The 25,213-nt window shown below is 40.8% G+C and overlaps 1 protein-coding gene across 2 annotated transcripts; it reads left to right on the top strand.

The window, feature by feature from the left end:
- The first annotated feature begins 1,494 nt into the window (after positions 1 to 1,494).
- On the top strand, positions 1,495 to 24,450 carry LOC140190865 (C-signal-like). Of its 2 annotated transcripts, XM_072247766.1 has the most exons (6): positions 1,495 to 1,677; positions 3,790 to 3,841; positions 17,988 to 18,175; positions 18,832 to 18,987; positions 20,535 to 20,645; positions 23,403 to 24,450. In XM_072247766.1, exons 1-6 carry the CDS (start codon positions 1,543 to 1,545, stop codon positions 23,514 to 23,516), a joined length of 756 nt encoding a protein of 251 aa, XP_072103867.1. In that variant the 5' UTR covers positions 1,495 to 1,542; the 3' UTR covers positions 23,517 to 24,450. The 2 variants fall into 2 exon arrangements, with proteins under 2 accessions (XP_072103867.1, XP_072103868.1); XM_072247767.1 differs by lacking the exon at positions 20,535 to 20,645.
- Positions 24,451 to 25,213: the final 763 nt, after the last annotated feature.

The raw sequence follows: 25,213 nt of genomic DNA, 5'->3' as shown, positions 1-25,213 counted from the left end.
TGGGCTTTAATTAGTTCATGTACCCCATTTTTGGAAGCCATGGGTTAAACTAACGTGAACTTCTACTCCACCTCGGAATAAATATATCCTCATCTGCATTCCAGGGGTAAAATAATTGAGCCTAGGTGAGAAAAGACCCAACTAATTGGCACAGTTGGAGTAGTGGAGGCTAACTCCGATGAGGTCCTCTTGGCAAAAAAGACTGGGAGCATCTTGTCATAACCAATAGCCATTTCAATAGAAGCACCAAGACAAGATCTCATACCAATTCCTTGTGTTTAGTTGTTGGCATTGGTTAGATTACTTTAATTTGAATTAAGCATTCGTTCGATGTACATAAATTATGGTTTTAATCCTGAAGCCTGACGCGGTCATTCTGTCAGAAACCTTGAAGCGGGTGGCCCTGGTAGAACTGACAGGTCCTGCGGAAGGCCAGGTAGAGGAGGCATTCGAACGTAAGAAAGCCAGATACCAGAGACAGGGCTGGAGGGCATGATGCCAGTACATAGAGGTTTTCCTGGCTGCTCGATGTGCAGAACCCGCTCTCTCCTTGGCATTATGGGGGCTGCAAAGAAACGAGCCACCAGAACCGTCACAGAGGCTGCCGGGCGAGCAGGGCCGTCACAGATGGCTATGTAACAAGAGCTTTGACCTGAGAACCAGTGCTGCTGGGACGCAAGCTGGGGCCTGATCTACCCTGGCTAGGTCACCTGGGCAAGAGTACCTGATGTTCAAAGACCCAAAACACCCAATGGCCAGGTTACATCACTGATGATGTATCCCCAGGGCATCCTAGGATATATCTCAGCATCATAATGATCAAACATAACTGTTGGCTCAATAAAATTATAATGAAATGGAGATTTTTAACAGAGACTTTCTTAAATTCTATCTTTTGCATTTAATTAGTGATGGAACTGCAGTGGCACGGCTCACATCTGTGGTGAAAGGTTGAGTGGTCAGCAGAGAAGTGGAGGCTGCAATAATGGAATAGGACAATAGATATTTACATACAAACACCATTCAGGAACAAAATTTAGAGACTCATTGGCAGAATTGTGACTACAGCAGCTACTAAAGAAAGTGCCATTTAACGTAGGGGCGCCAACTTAAAAAATGAGATGTTAATTCTATGCATTATTAAAAATAATTGTCACTAGATACAATTATATTTATCATTTTAATGGTGGGAACTGTATACACTTTTCACCGAAAATATTCCTAACCGTTCAGAATATTACTTGATGCCATAATTTCAGACAGGTATAATGATATAATGAGATAAAATTTCGTTGTATAGATGGACTGGAGGGCAGGAATTTAGAGAATTTTGCCATCAGAGGGAAGGGGTCCGTGGCACCGGGGGTGGGGGCGGGAGGGTCAAATTGGACCGGCTTTCACTGGCGGACGGGGCCCGGCAGGAAGTTTGTAAGCGGGGTGGGGCCGTCACCTGACTCAGACCTTACATAAGTTAATGTTCAAGGGGCGGGCCCGCCCAGACCTTGTGACGGGAGAGCCGGGGCCAGAGCGGCGGCGGCAGGGATGCAGAAAGCGGTGCTGGTGACGGGAGCGAATCGCGGGCTGGGCCTGGAGTTGATCCGCCAGCTCAGCCAGGCTGAGCAGCCGCCGCGTTACCTGTTCGCCGCCTGCAGAGAGCCCGAGGGAGCCCGGGGGAGGGTGAGTGACTTCAGCCTTGAAAGGCAGTTTATTGCTTGAGGCAATGGTCGAGCGGGCTTTTACCTAACGGTTAATAGCCCCTTGACGGGGTGGGATCGTCCTGCAGAGGTGACCCACTCGATACGAGGCCAAGTCAAATAGTTTCTCCCTTAGCCGCTCCATAGAACACTACAGCACAGAAAATAGGCCATTCGGCCCTTCTAGTCTGTGCCAAAACTTTATTCCGCTAGTCCATAACCCTCCAGACCTCTCCCATCCATGTATCTATCCAATTTATTCTTAAGACTTACGAGTGAGCCCGCATTTACCACGTCAGATGGCAGCTCGTTCCACACTCCCACCACTCTCTGAGTGAAGAAGTTCCCCCTAAACCTTTCCCCTTTCACCCTAAAGCCACGTCCTCTCGTATTTATCTCTCCTAATCTAAGTGGAAAGAGCCTACTCGCATTTACTCTGCCTATACCCCTCATAATTTTGTAAACCTCTATCAAATCCCCCCTCATTCTTCTACGCTCCAAGGAATAAAGTCCTAACCTGTTCAATCTTTCCCTGTAACTCAACTCCTGAAGACCTGGAAACATCCTAGTAAATCTTCTCTGCGCTCTTTCAATCTTACGGATATCCTATAGTTAGGTGACCGGAACTGCACACAATACTCGAAATTTGGCCTCACCAATGTCTTATACAACCTCACCATAACATCCCAACTCCTATACTGTATTCAATACTTTGATTTATGAATGCCAGGATGCCAAAAGCATCTGAATGTGTATCTGAATTCCCAGATCCCTTTGTTCCTCCACACTCCTCAGTGCCCAACCATTTACTGTGTATGTGCTACCTTGATTTGTCCTTCCAAAACACAACACCTCACATTTGTCTGCATTAAATTCCATCTGCCATTTTCTGCCCCATTTTTCCAGTTGGTCCGGATCCCTCTGCAAGCTTTGAAAGCCTTCCTCGCTATCCACAACACCTCCAATCTTGCTGTCATCAGCAAACTTGCTGATCCAATTTACCACATTGTCATCTATATCATTGATATAGACAACAAACAGCAACGGTCCCAGTACAGATCCCTGAGGCACACCACTAGTCACAGGTCTCCAGTCTGAGAAGCAATCATCCACTACCACTCTCTGTTTTCTCCCACACAGCCAATTTTGAATCTAGTTTACAACCTCTCCATGGATACCTAGTGTCTGAACCTTCTGAACTAACCTCCCTTGTGGGACCTTGTCAAAGGCCTTACTAAAGTCCATGCTCCTGTGCTTTGTTTCTATTTAAACTTTATCACAAAGTCCAGCTCCCGTTGCAACTCTCCACCCCCAACACTGGAGCGAGAAGAGCAGTTGAAATTGGTGGTTAATATTTACAGGGACACTGACAGGTTATACAGATATGTTGTGGTCCGATTGAAAAAGCCGAACAGGCACAGGGCGAGGGGCTGAATGGCCTACATATGTTTCTGTGCATCAGGTAAAATGACCGTCATTTGGCCATTGAGTCCGTTTGTTTTCATTTTTTTAAAATCCCACTTTTCTTCGGATTCTGTGGTCATCGTTTGCACTTTTAGAGCATGAGGTAGGGTAAAACATTAGTTTAAAATATTTTTCCACCTTTGAAAAGATTCCCTTTGCTTTTGTGTTGATATACGTCAACATTGTTCAAATTTTTTTCTCTGCCACTTGTTAAAATGTCATCACTAATTTTCCTGTTTTGTATTACCCGTGCGTATGATTTCCATTTCATAAAGTCGCTAGAACATTGTGTATTGTAACATAAGTGAATGGGCTGAAACCAGCCTAAGCCAGATGTTTTGTATTCCTGTTTTGAAACCACAGATAATGTATTTAGTACAATTTTCTTCTATTTGTCCAACACGTGCAACTTCGCTGTCCTTTCATTGTAGATATACTGCTAAAAGCATCAGATCATTTGAAAATGTACTCTAGTGGGTTTATTGTTAATGCCTCTCTGGACTCCAGCCATATTTTTCATGCAACAAAAAAGGTCCAAAGAGCCTGCTGTAGAGATTTTTACTGCTCAGATGCTGTTGGATAATATTGCAGTTCCTTTTCTGTATGGTATTAATGTCTCTATGCTCTATAGGATCTTAAGAACTTCGCAAAATGTTTCTCAAACATAAAAATAGTTAAGATGGGTAAGTGTTTATTAATACCATAGTGACTTCTGTTAAGACTGTGAATTTTCCTGCATGCTCTGAGTTAATTTCTATATTAATTGTCTTCCTATTAAATTAATTTGATTATATCAGAAAACTATATAAATGCAACTTATTTAAATAAGATGATCTCCTCTCACATTCGACAAATAGATATATTTGTTTCTGTATCTCGTTCAGCTGAATTTGTAAAATTGGATTTTCGGTTTGTACATCAAATTCCTTTTCATAAGGCGTAGGAGCAGAATTAGGCCATTCGGTCCATCAATACTGCTCCACCATTCCATCATAGCTGATTATTACTCCTTTCAACCCCATTCTCTTGCCCTCTCTCCCCAACTACTTTGACACCCTTACTACCTTCTGTGTTATTGAAAAAAATGCAGAAAAAGTATTAAGATGAAGTAGGTAAGCGATTTTAAATATTATAGTTGAGAAGACAAATTACCTGAGTAAACACTGAATCTCATTTTAACAATTTAAAATATCAAAGTTTCATTCTGTGAGTTTATCACATCACAAAAAGTAAATGTAATAAAGATAGAATTTCATCTCCTTTAGGAAAGCTCCTCTAAATATTATTAATTTCTTGGAACATGTACTTCCAGTCTGAAAAATATTGGGCCTAAATTCTTTCATATGCCAAACTGTTCCTCACCATTCCCGCCATTACTTTTCCTGTGGGATATGGGTGACTTTGACTTTGCATGTCAGTCTTCATTCTGCATGCAAAACAATTTTATCAAGAAAGCATATGCCCAAAGCTTGGCATTCTGATTCGGAATCTTGTGCCAAATGATCCCTTGAACAAATTAAGGTGTGAGTAACTGAGTTTATTAAACAACATTTAAAGAGTCAGAATCGGGTTTAATACCACTGGCATATGTTGTGAAACTTGCTTTGCAGAATAACGTTGAGCAATGGAGGAGCTAGAACTGTTTGAGATGATCACTGCCACATTGCCAGTCTGCTGATGCACCCATTGACATTTGGTTTGTTTGAAAAGGTGATTTTATTAGAATTCCTACTTGACTAGTAGATATCAGTACTACTTCTTCCATGATTTCCATCAGTTCTTCTTCCATAATTTTCTACCCACTTGCTCCTTCCATCCCCCAGCTCTACATCTAACTTTTCCAGATCATTGGTGTCAAATTCCTTCACTTTATCATTTCCAAGGACCTGTCCTGGGACCTGAGTGTAAGTGTCATTACAAAGAAGGCACATGCGATATGCTGGAGGAACTCAGCAGGCCAGGCAGCATCTGTGGGGGGAGAAAAGTGCAATGGACGTTTCGAGCCGGGACCTTTCAGCAACACGGGGGGAAGGAAAGCGGAGGAGTAGATTTAAAAGGGGGGGGGGAGGGGAGAGGGGAACACAATGGTTTTTGGCCCGAAACGTCGACTGCACTTTTTTCCATAGATGCTGCCTGGCCTGCTGAGTTCCTCCAGCATTTTGTGTGTATCGCTGGGATTTCCAGCATCTGCAGGTTTTCTCTTGTTTGTGACAAAGAAGGTCACGGCAGCAGCTCTGCCTTAGAAGTTTGTGCAGATTTGACCTTTCATCTACAACTTTGACAACTTTGATAGATGCACAGTGGAGAGTATCCTGACTAGTCGCATTACGGGCTGGAATGGAAACACCGAAGCCCGCCAGTGGAAAAGACTACAAAAAGTAGTGGATCCAGCCCAGTCCAATACAAGAAAAGCCCTCCCCAACATTGAGCACCTCTACAAGGAGCGCTACCTCAAGAAGACAGCATCCATCATCGATTACCCCCACCAACTAGGCCATGCTCTCTTCTTGCTGCTGCCATCGAGAAGGAAGTACTGGAGTCTTGGATCCCACACCACAAACGAGCACGGACCAACTTAACTCGCCTCAACACTGAACTGATTCCACAACCTATTGACTAACTTTCAAGTATTCTGCAACTCGTGGTCTCAATATTATTTGGGGTTTTTTTTGTACAGGTGTCCCCCGCTTTTCGAACGTTCGCTTTACGAAACCTCACTGTTACGAAAGACCTATGTTAGTACCCTGTTTTCGCTTTCAGAAGGTGTTTTCACTGTTATGAAAAAAAGCAGCGCATGATAAAAGGCAGCGCGCGCCCCGAGCAGCCGCTCCTCCCCCGGATTTGGAACGGCATTCTCGCCGGCATTTCTTAAACACATCCCTGTGAGCAGCCGTTTGCAAGATGAGTTCTAAGGTATCGGAAAAGCCTAAAAGAGCTTGTAAGGGTGTTACATTTAGCGTAAAACTAGACATAATTAAGCGTTTCGATTGTGGCAAACGAAGTAAGGACAAAGTGAGTTTGGCTTGTAGAAGTTGACGAAGATGATGTTGAAGAGGTTTTGGCATCGCATGACCAAGAACTGATAGATGAAGAGCTGATGCAATTGGAAGAGGAAAGGATAATAATCAAAACCGAATGCAGTAGCGAACTGAACGTGAAGCAACTGCGTGAGATTTTCGCTGCAATGATAAAGTACGACTTTAATTTTGAAAGGGTGCGTCGGTTTAGGGGATGTTTGCAAGATGGTTTGAATCCTTACAAAGAGCTGTATGATAGAAAAATGCGCGAGGCTCAGCAGTCAAGCAAGCCTTCCACATCAGCCACAGCAGATGACAAACCTCCACCTTCGACATCGAGGCGGGCAGTCATAGGAGAAGATGAGCTGCCTGCCCTAATGGAAATAGACGACGATGAGATGACACCCCAGTGTCCCACCACCCCAACCCCCAGGCCGTGGACAGATACCGATTCACGGAGAATGCAGCAGTAGCCGGGAGGCACACGGCACATCTTTAAGAAAAAAGCCGAAATAAACATCCTAATTAATTAGGTGCCGCCGGACACGTAATTGTCGACCCAGCTCAGAGGCGACTCAATCAGCAATCGGCACTGATCTGTGCCGACACTTACGTGTCGGGTGGCACCTAATTAATTAGCATGTTTATTTCGGCTTTTTTCTTAAAGATGTGCTGGGTGCCTCCCGGCTACCGCTGTACCCCTGCATGCTTCGCGGCAATGTATTGGTCAGCAGCCTAGAGGGTGGGGGCCACTGCACCACCCAAATTCCGACTCAGCCTAACACACCATCATCAGCGTACTCTGCGCTTTCCTAATTCTGGTAAGTGATACTACACTGTACATACATTATTTCTACTTTATATCGGCTGTGTATTTTTATGTGTTATTTGGTATGATTTGGCAGCTTCATAGCTTAAAGGTTACCGGAGAGAGCACTTTTGCCATGTTTTTGCCAACGGCTCTTGCATGAGATTTTCGCTACGGAGAACAGTGCAGCAATAATAGTGGAAAAGTACTTCTACTTTATATAGGCTGTGTATTTATCATATCATTCCTGCTTTTACTATGTGTTACTGTTATTTTAGGTTTTATATGTTATTTGGCATGATTTGGTAGGTTATTTTTGGGTCTGCGAACGCTCCAAAATTTTCCCATATAAATAAATGGTAATTGCTTCTTCGCTTTATGACATTCCGGCTTACGAACCATTTCATAGGAACGCTGTACCTTCAGATGGCGGGGGAAACCTGTATTTGCACAGTTGATTGTCTTTTGCACATTAGTTTTTTGTCTTTATGTGGGTGTAGTTTTTTCAATGATTGGAATGTGTTTCTTTGTATCCACTGAAAATACCCATAAGAAAACGAAAATGAGTCAAAGTAAATTTATTAACAAAGTACATATACGTCACCATATACAGCCCTGAGATTCATTTTCTTGCGGGCATACTCAACAAATCCATAGAATAATAACAGTTACAGAATCAATGAAAGACCACCCCAACTTGGGCATTCAAGTGTGTAAGAGACAACAAACTGCAAATACAAAAAGAAATAGTAATAATAAATAAATAATAAATATTGCAAACATGAGATGAAGGGTCCTTAAAAATGAGTCCATTGGTTTTGGGAACATTTCAATGACGGAGCAAGTGAAGTTGAGTGAAGTTACCCCCTTTGGTTGAAGAGCCTGATGGAGACTTCCGGTGGTGTTCATGGAGTGAGATCTTGTTTTAGATCTGCTCCATCACCTCGGATCCTTATCCTATGATCAGCTACATTTAAGCTAACTTTCAAGGCACCGACCAAGGGAAGCACAATGAGATCTAGGTGTTCTTGTATATCAGTCACTGAAAGCAAGCATGCAAGTACAGCAGGCAGTGAAGAAAGCTAATGGCATGCTGGCCTTCATAACAAGGGGAATTGAGTACAAGAGCAAAGAGGTCCTTCTGCAGCTGTACAGGGCCCTGGTGAGACCACACCTGGAGTACTGTGTGCAGTTTTGGTCTCCAAATTTGAGGAAGGACATTCTTGCTATTGAGGGAGTGCAGCGTAGGTTCACAAGGTTAATTCCTGGGATGGCGGGACTGTCATATGTCGAAAGATTGGAGCGACTGGGCTTGTATACTCTGGAATTTAGAAGGCTGAGAGGGGATCTTATTGAAACATTTAAGATTATTAAGGGATTGGACACGCTGGAGGCAGGAAGCATGTTCCCGCTCATGGGTGAGTCCAGAAGCGGAGGCCACAATTTAAGAATAAGGGGTAGGCTATTTAGAACGGAGTTGAGGAAAAACTTTTTCACCCAGTGAGTGGTGGATACGTGGAATGCTCTGCCCCAGAAGGCTGTGGAGGCCAAGTCTCTGGATGCTTTCAAGAAAGAGATGGATAGAGCTCTTAAAAATAGCAGAATCAAGGGTTATGGGGATAAGGCAGGAACTGGATACTGATTGTGGATGATCAGCCATGATCACAGTGAATGGCGGTGCTGGCTAGAAGGGCTGAATGGCCTACTCCTGCATCTATTGTCTATTGACCTTTACAATACTTTGCAGTTGTTTGTCATTATATATCTGGATGTTCTTAAGGTCCGGTATGTCTAAGAACAGGGAAAACGACAAACCTCCTGTCAGATCGAAAGGTACCGACTCCCCTCCTGTTGAATCGATGGTAACTATGCAAGCTATGTCAGATTTGATTCGTGCGGAGATTTCATCTAAACTGGAGAGAATCATCGATGATATTGATAAGATGAAAACAACTATCACGCAACATCAGATTGCTATATCTAATCTCCAAGTTTTTACGCAACAGAATGAACTCAAAATGGGAAAAATTGAAGAAACAATTAGTACAATGAAGAAAAAACTTGAATTCCTTACCTTTAAAAATTCCGATTTAGAATGTAGAATGTGTTGTCAGAATATAAGAATTATCGGTCTCAAAGAAGGCGTGGAATCTGAAGACCCTATTAAGTTTTTCTCTCAACTTTTAAAAGATCCATTTCCCACCTTGTTTCCTGATCAACCACCACTATTGGACAGGGCTCACAGAGTCTCATCGTATCCGGCTAAGTCAGACAAGCCTCGGCATATTATTTTACGATTTCATTATTTTCAAGGCAAGGAAAAGTTGCTTCGTTTTGCTCGACCTAAAGGTTACATTGATTTCTTGGATCTCTGCTTTCGATTGGTGGAGGATTTTAACAAACAGGTTCGCGACCAACGTGTTCGTTACAGATCTGTGATGGTGGAATTCTACAAGATGGATTTAAAACCAGTTCTGCTATATCCCGCACTTTTGAGGATCCGATTGTCTGATAGGTCTTCCCGTTTTTTTGACTCTCCGTCAGATGCCCAGAGTTACCTGGATCAACTTTTGCCTTCAACATCCTAATCGCACTATTAAATTATCAGTGCCTGATTGGAGGGTGTTAGTCTGTTTGGTTTTATTTTCTTTTTCTTTTTTTCGCTCTATTTGAGGGCAGAAATTTTTTTTTTGTTTAATCAATAATGTTGCCAACTCTTTTTTAACTGCGTCATTCCTCCTTCTTCCCTGGGGATTCTGGGTGGCCACTCCCACAGCATCATTTTTCACACTTACCTGGAGTCCTTAAACTTCGTAATTTTTTTGCTAGTCTATGCAGATATTTCATCTTTTTTAATTATACGGTTTGGTGTTTGTCAACGGTGTTTTTATATATATCTATTTTTTCTTTGTATTATATCTTTTCCGTTTTAGTCGGTGTACTTTTTGATTTTTTCATTCTACTGTTTTACAACTTTAGTTGATCTTTTTTATATATACATTTTTTAATTGAGCGTCTATCGGAAGTCATGGGGGTAGATTTACTGCTTGCTTCTATCTGGCTAGTCTGTTTAGATTTAGCTTCGGGGTTACGGGGTGGGGGTGGGGGGGCTTCACTTTTTAGTTTTTTCTTCCTGGTCTACTCATATATTATTGAAGTTTTTTTCACGTCCTCTTTCTCGATATCTCATATTTACTCTGTTCCCTTTCCAGGTCCATGGGTTGAACCTATTGTCAATCCTCCCTTTATTTGAGGGTTGACTTTAGGGGTTATGGATTCTACTATTAATTTTGTCTCTTGGAATACTAACAGTCTTAATCATCCAATTAAAAGGAAAAAAATCTTCAAAGTATTCCGGAGACTTAAAGCATATATTCTATTTGTACAAGAGACCCATGTGCGGAGGGGGGACAGATTACGCTTTTTTAAGTTCTGGAAGGATCATCAACATCATTCGAATTCTAATGCCAAAGTTGGAGGAGTTTCTATTTTCATAGATCCCTCCATTACATTTGTGCAACAGGATATTATCTCTGATCCAAATGGTAGATTTTTACTGGTTAGTGGTTTACTCTTTTTAATAAAAAGGTAGTTCTGGTCAACATTTATGTTCCAAACTCGGACTGTCCGGAAATTTATAAATCGTTATTTAATATGTTTCCAAATTTGAATGACTTTTCACTAATCTGGAGCGGACATCTTAATACTTGTTTATCTCCATTATTGGACCATTCGGCCCCTATAAGGACTGCACCCAATAAATCCACAACCTTGATTAATTCATTTCTCTCGGATTCTGTGTCGACGGACATTTGGCAATTTTTACATCCCCAGGAAAAAGACTTCTCTTTTTTTTCACATGTTCATCACTCTTACTCAAGAATTGATTATTTTTTTTATTGACTCTCATCTTTTTTCTTCAGTAGTTAAATGTGAATATGACTCTATTACCATTTTGGACCATGCTCCACTTAAGCTTTCTATTAAATTATTGGCCAGTGCTCATAATAATAGACAATGGTGTTTTAATTCGCTGTTGCTTCAGGACTTGGATTTTGTTAATTTCATGAATGAACAGATTGATTTTTTTTTTTACAATTAACAGTACAGAGGATGTATCCATGAATATCCTTTGGGATTCTTTTAAAGCTTATATTCGTGGCCAGATCATTTCGTACTCTGCTGCTTTGAGGAAAAGGTTCCTGATGAAGGGTCTCGGCCTGAAACGTCGACTGTACCTCTTCCTAGAGATACTGCCTGGCCTGCTGCGTTCACCAGCAACTTTGATGTGTGTTGCTTTTTTTTCTCGTTCTACTGATATATATGGAAAATTAGTATACAACTATATTACCTTGTTATTTTATAACTAACTTACATTGTTTGCATTTTTTTGTATTAATATTACTTGCATATTTATATCTTAAAAATGTATTGGTTGCTATATGATTTACCTCTTGTGTACTAATTCAATAAAAAGATTTAAAAAGAAAAGGAGAGCCTGATGTTTGAGGGGTAGCAACTGTCTGTACCTGAACCTGGTGGGGCGAGTCATGAGGCTCCTGTACCACCTTCCTGATGGCAACAGAAAGAAGAGAGTATGACCTGGGTACTGGGGGTCCCTGATGATAGACACTGAAGAAATACTGTCGCGGGAAAGTCATGTGGATGTGCTCAATGAGGGAGAGATTTTCTCGTGATGGACTGGGCCGTATCCACTACTTTTTGTAGGAGTTTCTGTTCAAGGGCATTGATGTTTTCAGCGTGATGCAACCACTCAATATGCTCTCCACTACACACCTATAGAAGTTCATCAGAGGTTTAGGTGTCACGCTGAATTTTCACAAACTGCTAAGGAAGTAGAGGAGCTGCTGTGCTTTCTTCATGATTCCACTTGCGTGCTGTGCCCAGGACACATCCTCCAAAATAATAACACGAGGAACTTAAAGTTGCTGACCCCCTTGACCTCTGATGAGGACTGGCTCACGAGCCTCTGTTTCCCTGTGCTAAAGTCAATAGTTAGCTCCCTGGTCTTGCTGACATGGAGTAAGAGGTTGTTTGTTGTGGCAGATTTTCAACTTCTCTCCTAAATGCTGATTCATCGCCACCTTTGCTCCAGCCTACAACTGTGGTTCCACCAGCAAACTTGAACATGGCATTGGAGCTGTGCTTAGTCGCACGGTTATAAGTGTAGAGCAGAGCAGGGGACCAACACACAGACTTGTAGTTCACCCGTGCTGACGAAAATCATGGAGATGTCGTTGCCAATCCGAACCGACTGAGGTCTGCAAAATGAGGAAGTCAAGGTATTGAGGCCAAGGGCTAGGAGCATATTGATCAGTTTTGAGGGGATGATGGTATTGGATGCTGAGTGAGCTGTATTCAATAAATGTGTGCATCTTTGCTGTACAGATGTTCCAGGATTGAGTGAAGACCCAATGAGGTGGCACCTTTAGTGGACTTATTGAGATACAGCACAGAATTGGTCCTTCCAGCCCATCTTTATGCTAGCCTAATCATGAGACAATTTACAATGACTAATTAACCTACCAACCAGTATGCATTTGGACTGTGGGAGGAAACCAGAGCAACCGGAGGAAACTCATGAGGTTAGATTAGATTAGATTCAACTTTATTGTCATTGTGCCAAGTACAGATACAAAGCCAATGAAATGCAGTTAGCATCTGACCAGAAATGCAAAGAATAGTGTTATTTACAAAATAACTGCAAGCAAAAAGTAAGTGCTACAGCACACAAATATAAAAGTACTGAGACAGTACAATATGTAGTGCTGTGATGTGAGGTTCAGCAGTGTCACAGCCTCAGGGAAGAAGCTCTTCCTGTGCCTGCTGGTGCGGGAGTGAAGGCTTCTGTAGCGCCTACTGCAGGGGTCCCCAACCTTTTTTGTAACACGGACTGGTTTATTATTGACAATATTCTTGCGGACCAGTCGACCCGGGGGCGGGGGGGGGGGGCGCGGGATAGGGTTGCCAACGGACAAGAGGAGCAGTCAAATACGTTGTGTTTACCCCGAGAAAGACTACCATGACCATGAAGCCTTGTGCGGGCACCAGTACGCATGCGTGTACGTGTCGATTTTTTTCTCCACAAATCGGCTTTGGCGATTCTGTGCCGGGGGGGGGGGGAAGGTGTTAATCACGACCGGAATATAGGTGATAAGTGGCTAATACACTCAATTTTGTTTCTAAAAGGGTTTATCTAATGAATTTAATATTAAACACAGCGCATATTTTCCTCACATGAATATCATGATAAGTCAATTATCGGGAGCTTGAAGCAAGTGTTGAACAAACTTCCAGTAGAGTAGTAGAGGCAGGTTCGATATTATTTAAAGAAAAATTGGATAGGTATATGGACAGGAAAGGAATGGAGGGTTATGGGCTGAGTGCAGTTCGGTGAGACTAGGTGAGAGTAGCTTTCGGCACGAACTAGAGGTGCAGAGATGGCCTGTTTCCGTGCTGTAATTGTGATATGGTTATATAAGTCAATAGCATCATAACATTTTAAGTAACATTTTGATATTAAACACACAGCACATATTTTCCCCGTATGAACATATAAAATCATTGCAACACACCAATATTGCTGAATCAATGGGATCCCTGGGCTTGTTTCCCTGCAACGAGACAGTCCCATCGAGGGGTGATGGGAGACAGCGATACTCGAAGGGGGTTCCTTATGTCCAGTCTATTCTACAGTTTAGTTTTCGTTGCATTCATTGCAGAGATATGTTGGAAATGGAAGCAACATTTTCAGTGCTTTTGTTGGTATCTCAGGATATTTAGCCTTGACTTTGATTCAGAATGGCGGCAGAGATGTTATGTCAAACATACTTTTCAGCCCGCCGTCATTTGCAAGTTCGAGGAGTTGATCTCCTTCCCGTGCTGACATGGATGACCTCGCGTGCATTCAAGCTCAACAGTGGGAATGAGGAAAGGTGCAGCTGACTCATATCGCCAAATCATTTTGTTTCCTCGTGGCCTGTAGCACATGCTTTGTGGCCCGGTATCAGTCTGCGGCCCGGTGGTTGGGGACTGCTGGCCTACTGGATGGGAGGAGAGTAAAAAGTCCATGGTTAGGGTGAGATGCATCCCTGATAATGCTTTTCGCCCTGCCCAGGCAGCGTTTATGGTAGATGTTTTCAATGGTGGGCAATTGGTTGCCAATAATCCGCTGGGCAGTTTTCACCACCCGCTGGAGTGCTTTGCAGTCCGATACAGGACAATTGCCATACCACACTGAGATGCAGTTGCTGAGTATGCTCTCAATGGTACAGTGGTAAAAGTCCGTCAGTATCCTGGGACAGAGGTGAGCTTTCTTGATGCTCCGCAGGAAATAAAGGCGCTGTTGCGCCATTTTGATCAGGATGGAGGAGTTCAGGGACCAGGTGAGATCCTCGGAAATGTGGATACCAAGGAACTTGAAGCTTCATACACGCTCCACTACAGCTCTGTTGATGTAGATGGGGATGTGAGTGTGGCTCCTAGCATGCCTGAAGTCCACAATGATCTCCTTGGCCTTCTGGGTGTTGAGGGCCGGGTTGTTGTCGGCACATCATGCGGCCAGGTGCTGGACCTCATCCCTGTAGGCCGTCTCGTCATCCCCTCTGATCAGTCCAACCACCGTGGTGTCGTCTGCGAACTTGATTATGGAGTTAGAACCATGTACAGGAACGCAGTCATCGGTGAAAAGGGAGTACAGAAGAGGGCTCAGCACACAGCCTTGAGGCACGCTGGTGTTCAGGCTGAGAGTTACGGGGACAACGCAAAACTCTTTACAGGCAATAGTGGGAATTAAATCTGGGTCACTGGTACTCTAAATCATTGAGCTAACCATGACAGTACTGTTTCACCCTCTTGTATGTGTACAACCTCTTAAATCCGATTCTATGCTTTTTGATGGATCTGCTTTGCACATCTTTAGACTTTCCCCCCTCTTACTGCAGAGTTACGCCTTTTAGTATTTGGTATTTGTGCCCTGGGGGAAAGAGACTCTGACCATCTATACTATTTATTCCACTCATAATTTTATATACCTCTATCGGGTCTTGAGCATTCCAGAGAAAACAGTCCAAGTTTATCCACTCTCTCCGTAAAGCTATTATGTTTCACGACATATGCCGGTGATGTTAAACCTAATTCTAACATTTCATCCAATTTGCCATGACCAATGCCACAAGAGATTTACTCATGTGGTAAGTATAGTTAAGAGTTGTTTTCTTTTGTAAGTGTATGGTACTTTTTATGAATTTGCATCTAATAATGTGCTGCAAATACTTTTTTTGTTTGAACTCGAATGTTACCAGTGTTTAAACAAATCTTAGGCTGCCTTTGTTGTATGAGGATAGTTTTGCCCCCACGGCTATCTTGATTCCTCTAGGTGTGGCTTTTTGAAAGATCAGAACTACTGCAGTTTACCCGTGGTGATGTTTGGTGATCAGCCAATTTGTTAAATGTACATATACCTGCAAGAATAATCTTTTAGCTGCTCAACTTAACTTACCAAAACTAAATTTTGAACTGATTTATTTCTCCCTTTTATTTATCAGTGTTTTAACTAACATGTTAAAATACTTTATACTTTATTGTCACCAAACAATTGGTACTAGAATGTACAATCATCACAGCGATATTTGATTCACACTTCACACTCCCTGGATTACAAATATTAAATTTTTTAAATATTAAGAATAGTTAAAATTAGTAAATATTAAAAATTTAAATTATAAATTGTAAATAGAAAATAGAAAAATGGGAAGTAAGGTAGTGCAAAAAAACTGAGAGGCAGGTCCGGATCCGGGTCAGGATCCGTTCAGCAGTCTTACCACAGTTGGAAACAAGCTGTTCCCAAATCTGGCTGTACGAGTCTTCAAGCTCCTGAACCTTCTCCCGGAGGGAAGAGGGAGGAAAAGTGTGTTGGCTGGGTGCGTCGTGTCCTTGATTATCCTGGCAGCTCTGCTCCGACAGCGTGCAGTGTAAAGTGAGTCCACGGACGGAAGATTGGTTTGTGTGATGTGCTGGGCTGTGTTCACGATCTTCTGCAGCTTCTTTCGGTCTTGGACAGGACAGCTTCCATACCAGGTTGTGATGCACCCTAGAAGAATGCTTTCTACGGTGCATCTATAAAAAATAGTGAGGGTTTTAGGGGACAGGCAAAATTTCTTTAGTTTTCTCAGGAAGTAAAGGCGCTGGTGGGCCTTCTTGGCAGTGAACTCTGCTTGGTTGGACCAAGTCAGGTCATTTGTGATATTGACCCCGAGGAACTTAAAGCTTTTGACCTGTTCCACTTGACTTGCGCACCACCGATGTAAATTGGGTCGTGCGGTCCGCTACTCCTTCTGAAGTCAATAACCAATTCCTTCGTCTTGCTGACGTTGAGGGATGGGTTATTGTCTTCACACCATGCCACCAGGTTCTTAATTTCCTCTCTGTACTCAAACTCATCATTACCCGAGATACGGCCTACAATTGTTGTGTCATCAGCAAACTTATATATTGAGTTCGATGGAAACTTGGCTACACAGTCGTGGGTGTACAGTGAGTACAGCAGGGGGCTGAGTACACAGCCTTGTGGGGTCCAGGTGTTCAGAGTGATTGTAGAGGAGAGCTTGACCCCTATTTTTACAGCCTGGGTCCTGTCTGTGAGGAAGTTGAAGATCCAGCTGCAGATCTGAGTGCTAAGGCCCAGGTTCCAGAGCTTAGGAATCAGTTTATTTGGAATGATGGTATTAAAGGCAGAGCTGTAGTCAATGAAAAGGAGCCTTACGTATACGTCTTTATTCTCCAGGTGTTCTAAGGAGGAATGTAGAGCCAGAGAGATGGCATCTGCCGTTGACCTGTTGCTCCGGTAGGCGAACTGCAAAGCATCGAAGTTGACCGGTAGACTGTGATTGATGTGTGCCATAACCAATCTCTCGAAGCACTTCATAGCAATTGATGTCAGAGCCACAGGTCGATAGTCATGCAGGCATGCCACCTTGCTCTTCTTCGGCACTAGGATTATTGTTGCCTTCTTAAAACACGAGGGGATCTTAGACTGAAGCAAGGAGCATTGAAGATGTCAGCAAACACTCCAGCTCACTCGTTTGCACAGGCCCGGAGAACCCGTCCCGGGACGCCATCTGGGCCCTTCACCTTCCTTGGATTTATCTTCAGGAAGGCCCTTCTAATGTCCTCCTCGGTGACGATGAATCTTGATGCCACCAGGTCCAGTTCATCCGGAGGGAGCGGGACGCTCCTCTTCTGTTCGAATCTTACGTAGAATACGTTAAGTTCATCAGGAAGAGAAGCACCACAGTTATTAATATTCCCAGCCTTTTCTTTGCGCCCAGTGATCTCATTTAGATCCTGCCATAGTCTACTAGCATCGCTTTGGTTAGCCTGGGCTTCCAACTTGGCTCGATACTGCCTCTTGGCACCCTTAATGGCTTTCTGGAGTTCACACCCGGATTCCGTGTATCGACTGGTATCCCCGGACCTAAAAGCTGCAGCTCTAGCCTTCAAAAGGGACTTGACCTCATAATTCATCCAAGGTTTCCGGTTAGGGAATACCCGGATCGTTCCCCCCCCCCCAAAAAAAATACTGAAGTATATAAACTAGAAAAAAATTCTAAGAGTTATTGTCAATCATGTTTTGGTATTTGTACATTTATAAAGAATACTCTATTAGCATATCAGAGCTCTGAGAGTGAGAGGTGTAGACTTTATGTAGGCATACAAGTGGCTAAGGTACCTGTAGCTGTAAGCATTCAACAATCCAGAAAATTGAGAAAAAAAAGGTAGTTTAAGAGTTAAAGAATGAGCATAACATTTTACTCCAACTTTAGATGCTCTGCATTGTGTTTTACAATCTTTTTGGTAAATATCATCAGTGTTGGATATAATGTGCATCTATGTGCTGTAATATGACATGAGCAGCTTTTAAGTTAGAAAAAGGCAGTACAAATGAATAACCAAGATTTAATTTCTTTATGTATATTTTTAAAGATGTGGATGACCTTGACAGCATTCAAGCGAGTGCTGAAGCGATTCAAAAGGTGTTGAAAAACGATGGCCTGAATCTGGTAATAAATAATGCTGGGATCAATATTAATGGAGGTCTGAATGAAGTTACCCCAGAAATAATGATGAAGACTCACAAGACCAATGTCGTTGGCCCAATGATGGTTACCAAGGTAACTTGCAATTTAGGTTTGGTTTTGAGGTATCATTGGTTCTGTTCTATTTCTTTGGCTGGGCAGAGGGTACAGAGAAGAGAGTGAGGACTAAATCCTCCTCGTACTATCTTTCAGAATAGATGCAAGGGATAGTGTGTACAAACGCTGTATTTTGTACCCTACTTATTGAGGTTGCTTTTCTTCCAAGAAAACTTTTCAGTTTACATTGTGGACAATGTTTTGATTCACTTGAATTATGAACTCAAATAACGAATACAGGTGATTTCAAAATAATGGTTCACGATAGGGAAATTTCATGAAGGTTATCATGAACAGCAGCCCAAAATCCATAAGATACACCCAAAAGTATTCAGGAAACAAAATTGTGGTTGTCCAGTGTAATCTGTTTTCTTAGTTATCATTATCATTTAACATTCCTCTCCATATAGCTGTACTTCAAATATTATTTTTAAAATCTTTAAAAAGGTAATTAAGTTCTCAATAAGATATTAGAGATGTTCAAGTTGTTTATTTTTCTTGTTTTAATCAATTTTGTTAAGTTCAATGAGATTGTCTCATTGCCCGCCCCCCAAAAAAAGAATGCGCCAAGTGTTATTCCTGTTTGAAATGCTTGTTTGTGCTTCTTTTCTCAGTACCTCTTCCTTACATTGTAGGCTTTTCTGCCAGCTTTATTGAAAGCAGCTCATCAGAGTGATGAACCTGGCCTTAGCAGTAAGAAAGCTGCAGTTATCAACATGTCCTCTGTCATGGGCTCCATGGAGTCTTTCAACATCGAGGATGGGAAGGCATATGCCTACAGGATCAGCAAGGTCTGTGCATGCACAAAGGGTAACAATGATGAAGCAACTCCAATTGCATTCGATAAGTTGTGTTTGTTGGTGTGTGTGTGCATCCTCCAGGCTCTTTACAGAACTTTTACTTTGCCGTTTGGAGGCGGTGGATGTGTTGGCTGGTTGTACTTATCAAAATGAAGCCATAGTTAGCATTAGTTACTTCTTGCCATGACACCAGTGAATCCTATTGCAGGTAAAATATTGGGGCGGCATGGTATCGTAGTGGCTAGCTCAGTGTTTTGCAGTACCGGTGACCCAGGTTCAGTTCCCATTGCTGTTTGCAAGACATTTCGTACGTTCTCCTTGTGACCATGTGGTGTTCTCCCATATTCCACATACTGATTGACCATTGTAAAGTGATTAGGCTCGTGTTAAATCGGCAGCACAGCCGGAAGGGCTCTTTCTACGCTGTGCCTCAATAAATTAAAAAAAAAAACATAGCTAGAAGCAGAGTAAATCTTTTAACTTCCCCAATTGCATTCTTTCTGCCCCGGTATCCCACAGCATCTTGTGTGAAATTACCATTTGTAGAGACTTTGATAATGTCAGCTGGGCGCCAGCCCTCGGAAGAGGTTTCACCCATTGGTCTAAGCTGCAATGAAAGGTTAGTACTTTTGTATAGAACCATTCTTCTAAAGTGCCTTAATGACACAACTGGCTACAGACAAATCGTAACAAGAATGGCACAATGCAGAATGGTCTAGTCATTAATAAAATCTGACTCGATGCATTCAGACTAAAGCTGAACAATGCATGATTAATTGGAACTGTGTGTGGATAGAAAAGACTGCAAAAGCACAAATAATGCTGAAATTTCTGAATAAGAACATAAAGTGCATGAAAGATGATGCATGTCTACAAGTGGGCAGAGCTCAAATTCTATGAGCAGATTGGCCATTCTGTTATTAATTTTTGTTTTGTTCCTTTCCACACCTTGTGGCCCATCGGCTGGAAGCCTTGCTATTTCTTCAGCATTTTTGTCTTTTTTATGAGGCAGAGTTGCCATCTCGACGCCCAACCCAGCACGGATGGAAAGCGTGCAAGTTGCTGGCCGGATTCGAACCCAGGACCACTTGCCTCAAAGTCAGGTGTGGGTGCCATAACATCAACTGGCTATTCTAATATGGAAAGCGCAATAAAGCTTCAGGCTGTGTACGCCACAAATCACCAGGATTACCACAGTAGATAAATTACAGTGACTTAGATAAATTAGAGTGACACTCACATTTTTCCAAAAATGCATAAAACTGAATAAACCCTTGCCCATTAAAAACCCATTTTAGAAGTGAAAAGTTACAATACTTAATGTTTGTGACAAGGAGTTTGGGCTGAATCCATTGCGGTTTTTAATTAGAGGGGCAAATGAGCATCTGAAGAAGAGTAAGTATTCTGGGAAAGAACAACAAGGAGGTGGGATTGACACTTCTATGAGTTAGTCATCCGATGCCTTAAAGAAAACTTGTGAACTGCAATTTTTGCCAGATAATAATGCAGTCACATAACTATATTGGTCTTTTAAACAGGCTGCGCTGAATATGGTCACCAAGTGCTTAACTAATGAGCTGACACCCCATGGAATCCTTTGTGCTTCAGTGCACCCTGGCTGGGTCAAAACAGACATGGGTGGTGAAAAAGTAAGAGAAAAATGTAGTGAATAGTCTGGAATTGTATCTGCCATCAATATTACTAGTTTTTTTTAAAGTAAGACCTTTTAATTATATCTCAATAGTTAATTTGTTATTAATCTTGATTAATGCCCATCCATTTTATTGTTTGCTTATACTATTTACCTCATTTTCCTCTGTAATCATTTTAACATTTGCCAAGCTTGAGTTTTAATGAAAGTTGTTACATCGGAAAATGAACATTTTGTTTTTGGGTTATGAAGCATTTTGTCCTTTTAACTCCCCCCACCCCCCATTTCACCATCAGTGAGTTATGTTGCCATATTCAAAGTAGTTTATTGCAGTTCATCAATTTAATTATGCTTTTGCCTTTGGCAAACATCATATTTGTCCTCATACTGTCTCCTGCTGTCCAGGCTCCTTCACTGAGGCCACTGATACAGGGAGTCTCCAAGTTCATTCCAATGCAGATTTTTCCCAAGGCCTGGCAACTAGTTTGGACATTGATTCGGAGCTGCCCTTGCCAAGCAAAATATGTTCCTGACTGGGGAACTTAGTCTTCTTTTCTTTTTCTTTTCTTTCTTTTTCAATCTTTTTATTAATTTCAAAATATAGAAACAAAACATAACAATAATACAGATAATATGAGATGTATTGTTACAATTAAAAGAAGAGTAATTGCAAAACCAAGTAGTGGAAATTACCAAAACTCCCATACATGTAGAACTGATCACGGATAATATAAAGCAAAAAAAAAGAAAAAAGACAAAAAAAAGAGAAAAAAAAACCCATCCCAAAAGGAAAAAAAACAACTAAACTAAACTAAAAGACTTGGGCAAAACTAACAACTTAAAAATGGAAAAGAAGAAAACCTCAGTGTCGACGATTCCATTCCCCTCCAACAACAGTACAGAGAAATAAAACAAGTTTGGAAATGATCAAATTACATCAAATGAAAATGCTGAATAAATGGCCTCCAAATTTTTTCAAACTTAATAGAAGGGTCATAAACTGCACTTCTAATTTTCTCCAGATTCAGACACACCATAGTTTGTGAAAACCAATGAAATACTGTAGGAGGGTTGATCTCTTTCCAATTTAACAAAATGGACCTTCTAGCTGTTAAAGTAAGAAATGCAATCATCCTTCGTGATGAAGAGGTTAAATTATTTGAGTCTATCATTGGTAGTCCAAAGATAGCAGTAATTGGATGAGGTTGTAAGTCTATATTTAGGACCGTTGAAATAATATCAAAAATATCTTTCCAATATTTCTCCAACAAGGGACATGACCAAAACATGTGAGTTAGAGAAGCAATCTCAGACTGGCATCTGTCACATATTGGATTAATATAAGAGTAATAACGAGATAGTTTATCTTTGGACATATGAGCCCTGTGAACTACTTTAAACTGTATCAACCTATGCTTAGCACATACAGAGGATGAATTCACCAACTGAAGAATTTTTTCCCATTTTTCAGTCGGTATATTAATCTCAAGTTCTCTTTCCCAATCAGCTTTAATTTTATTAGAGGCATCAGGACATAAATTCATAATTATATTATATACAATTGCTATTACACCTTTCTGAGAAAGATTTAAGTCTAAGATTTTTTCCAAAGTGTCCATTGGATATGGGTGTGGAAAATTGGGAGAGACAGTAATTAAAAAGTTTCTAATCTGTAAATATCTAAAAAAATGAGATCTGGGTAAGTTATATTTATTAGAGAGTTGATCAAAAGACATAAAACCATTATCCAAGAATAAATCGCGAAAAGATATTATACCTTTGGTTTTCCAATCAAAGTAAGCTTGATCCATCATGGAAGGTTGAAAAAGAAAATTTGATATTATGGGACTTGCTAGAATGAATTGATTAAACCCAAAAAATCTTCGGAATTGAAACCATATACGTAAAGTATGTTTAACTATTGGGTTATTCATTTGTTTATATGATTTAAAAGAAGTAAAAGAAAGTAAAGTTCCTAAAACCGAACCCAAGGAAAACCCTTGTAATGAATTAGATTCAAGATTTACCCAATGAGGGTTTAAAGATGCGTCCAAATCTTGTAGCCAAAATTTTAAATATCGAATATTAATTGCCCAATAATAGAATCTAAAATTTGGGAGGGCAAGTCCCCCCTCCTTCTTGGATTTCTGTAAATATCTTTTACCTAACCTAGGATTTTTATTCTGCCAAATATATGAGGAAATTTTTGAATCCACGTTATCAAAAAAAGATTTTGGGATAAAAATTGGAACCGATTGAAATATATACAAAAATTTAGGCAAAATGATCATCTTAATAGCATTAATCCGACCAATCAAAGACAAAGAGATTGGGGACCATTTGGTAAATAAAAGTTTAATCTGATCAATTAAAGGTAAAAAATTAGCTTTAAATAAATCTTTATATTTTTTGGTAATTGTTATCCCTAAGTATATAAATGAATCAGTAACCAATTTAAATGGTAAGTGTCCATAGATAGGTACATGCTTATTTAAAGGGAATAATTCACTCTTACTAAGATTCAATTTGTAACCAGAAAAGTTACTAAATTGAGCTAACAGATCTAAGATAGCAGGAATTGACTTCTCCGGGTTAGAGATATATAACAACAAATCATTTGCATATAATGATAGTTTATGTATTTCATTTCCACGGGTAATACCAACAATATTTGGCGAGTCACGGATAGCAATTGCTAAAGGTTCAAGGAGTACTTTATTTCTGTCTAATCTTGTATTTTGTTTGCTTTCACCAGGCACCATTAACCAAAGAGGAAAGTATACAAGGTCTAATCAGGGTGCTTTCGAAGCTTTCAGACAACGACAATGGATCATTTTTAGACTGGAGAGGTGAACGTTTACCTTGGTGAAGACTAACTTGCATGAATTAATATGAAATAGAAATGGAAATTATTACGACTGTGGAATTCCTGCTTCTAAGAATTGAAAACTGATGAAATAAGAAATATATTTTTGAATTTATAAATTTAGTATTGCATAATGGAAGTAATTGACAGTACTCTTGATGTATCTAACACATCTTAATAAATTTATTAAGAAATATATTAAGAAATAAGAAATATATTTTTGAATTTATAAATTTAGTATTGCATAATGGAAGTAATTGACAGTACTCTTGATGTATCTAACACATCTTAAGAAATTTGTTAAGAAATAATAAGAAATATATTTTTGAATTTATAAATTTAGTATTGCATAATGGAAGTAATTGACAGTACTCTTGATGTATCTAACACATCTTAAGAAATTTATTAAGAAATAATAAGAAATATATTTTTGAATTTATAAATTTAGTATTGCATAATGGAAGTAATTGACAGTACTCTTGATGTATCTAACACATCTTAATAAATATAAATTTGGCCACTGAGTATATGATCATGGTCTTCTGCTGCTACAGCCCATCCACTTCAAGGTTTGATATGTTGTGCCTTCAGAGATGCTCTTCTGCACGTCACTTCTATTGCATCATTATTAGTTACTGTTGCCTTCATGTGAGCTTGAGCCAGTCTGGCTATTCTCCCCTGATCTCTCTGTTCCAGCTGCTACCATCCAGGAAATGGCACCACAGCATAAAAGCCAGGACCAACAGGCTCCAGGACAGCTTCTTCCACCAGGCCATCAGACTGATTAATTCATGCTGATACAATTGTATTTCTATGCTATATTGTTATATATGATATTTATTACAAATTACTATAAATTGCGCATTCAGATGGAGATGTCAAGGTTTTTATTCATGTATGTGAAGGATGTAAGAAATAAAGTCAAATATTCAATTCATTGACAAGGCATTTTTGCCCATGGAAATGCCTCTCATTGGATGTTTTTTGTTTTTCTCACTATTCTCTGTAAACTTGAGAGACTGTGTGTGAAAATCCCAGGAGGTCTGCGATTTCTGAGGTACTCAAACCACCCCACCTGGCACCAACAATCATTCCACGGTCAAAGTCACTGAGATCACATTTCTTCCTCATTCTGATGCTTGGTCTGGAAAAAAAACAACTGAACCCCTTGACCATGTCTGCATGCTTCTAAGTACTTGAGTTGCTGCCACACGATTGGCTGATTAAATATATGCATTAATGAGCTGGTGTACCTAATAAAATGGCCGCTGAGTGTAATCTTCAGTGGCATTGGCAATGTAGTGAAATCAGATTTTTTTTGGTATTGATTTGGTCATGTGCCCAGACAGAGTGAAAAGCTTGTCTTGTATACAGTTGATAGGGATCAAATGATTTGAATGATCATCAGGAAATTGGGGGCGACTGCAAGTTGTGAGCAGAGGTCCCGATTGGAGAGTAATAGCCAGTAAGGATCAATAACAAACTAATATTCAGAGGGCAGTCAGGAACTCAGTAAGAAGAACATGGGTAAAGCAGATGCAATATATTGGGACACTTGTCTGGGGGAGTCAGCAAGCGATGAGAACAAATTTGATAGTTGGCCTCTTTAGTAGCATGAATCAATAAACTGTTAACGTGAAAACATTTCTCCAGCAGATAGCCCATCAGTCAGGTGGGAAACTGCCCAGAGGCTGCTCGAT

The sequence above is a fragment of the Mobula birostris genome, chromosome 31 (assembly GCF_030028105.1).
Source record: "Mobula birostris isolate sMobBir1 chromosome 31, sMobBir1.hap1, whole genome shotgun sequence".
NCBI classification, from domain to species: domain Eukaryota; kingdom Metazoa; phylum Chordata; class Chondrichthyes; order Myliobatiformes; family Myliobatidae; genus Mobula; species Mobula birostris.
This window is presented reverse-complemented; position numbering and strand designations above follow the sequence as displayed.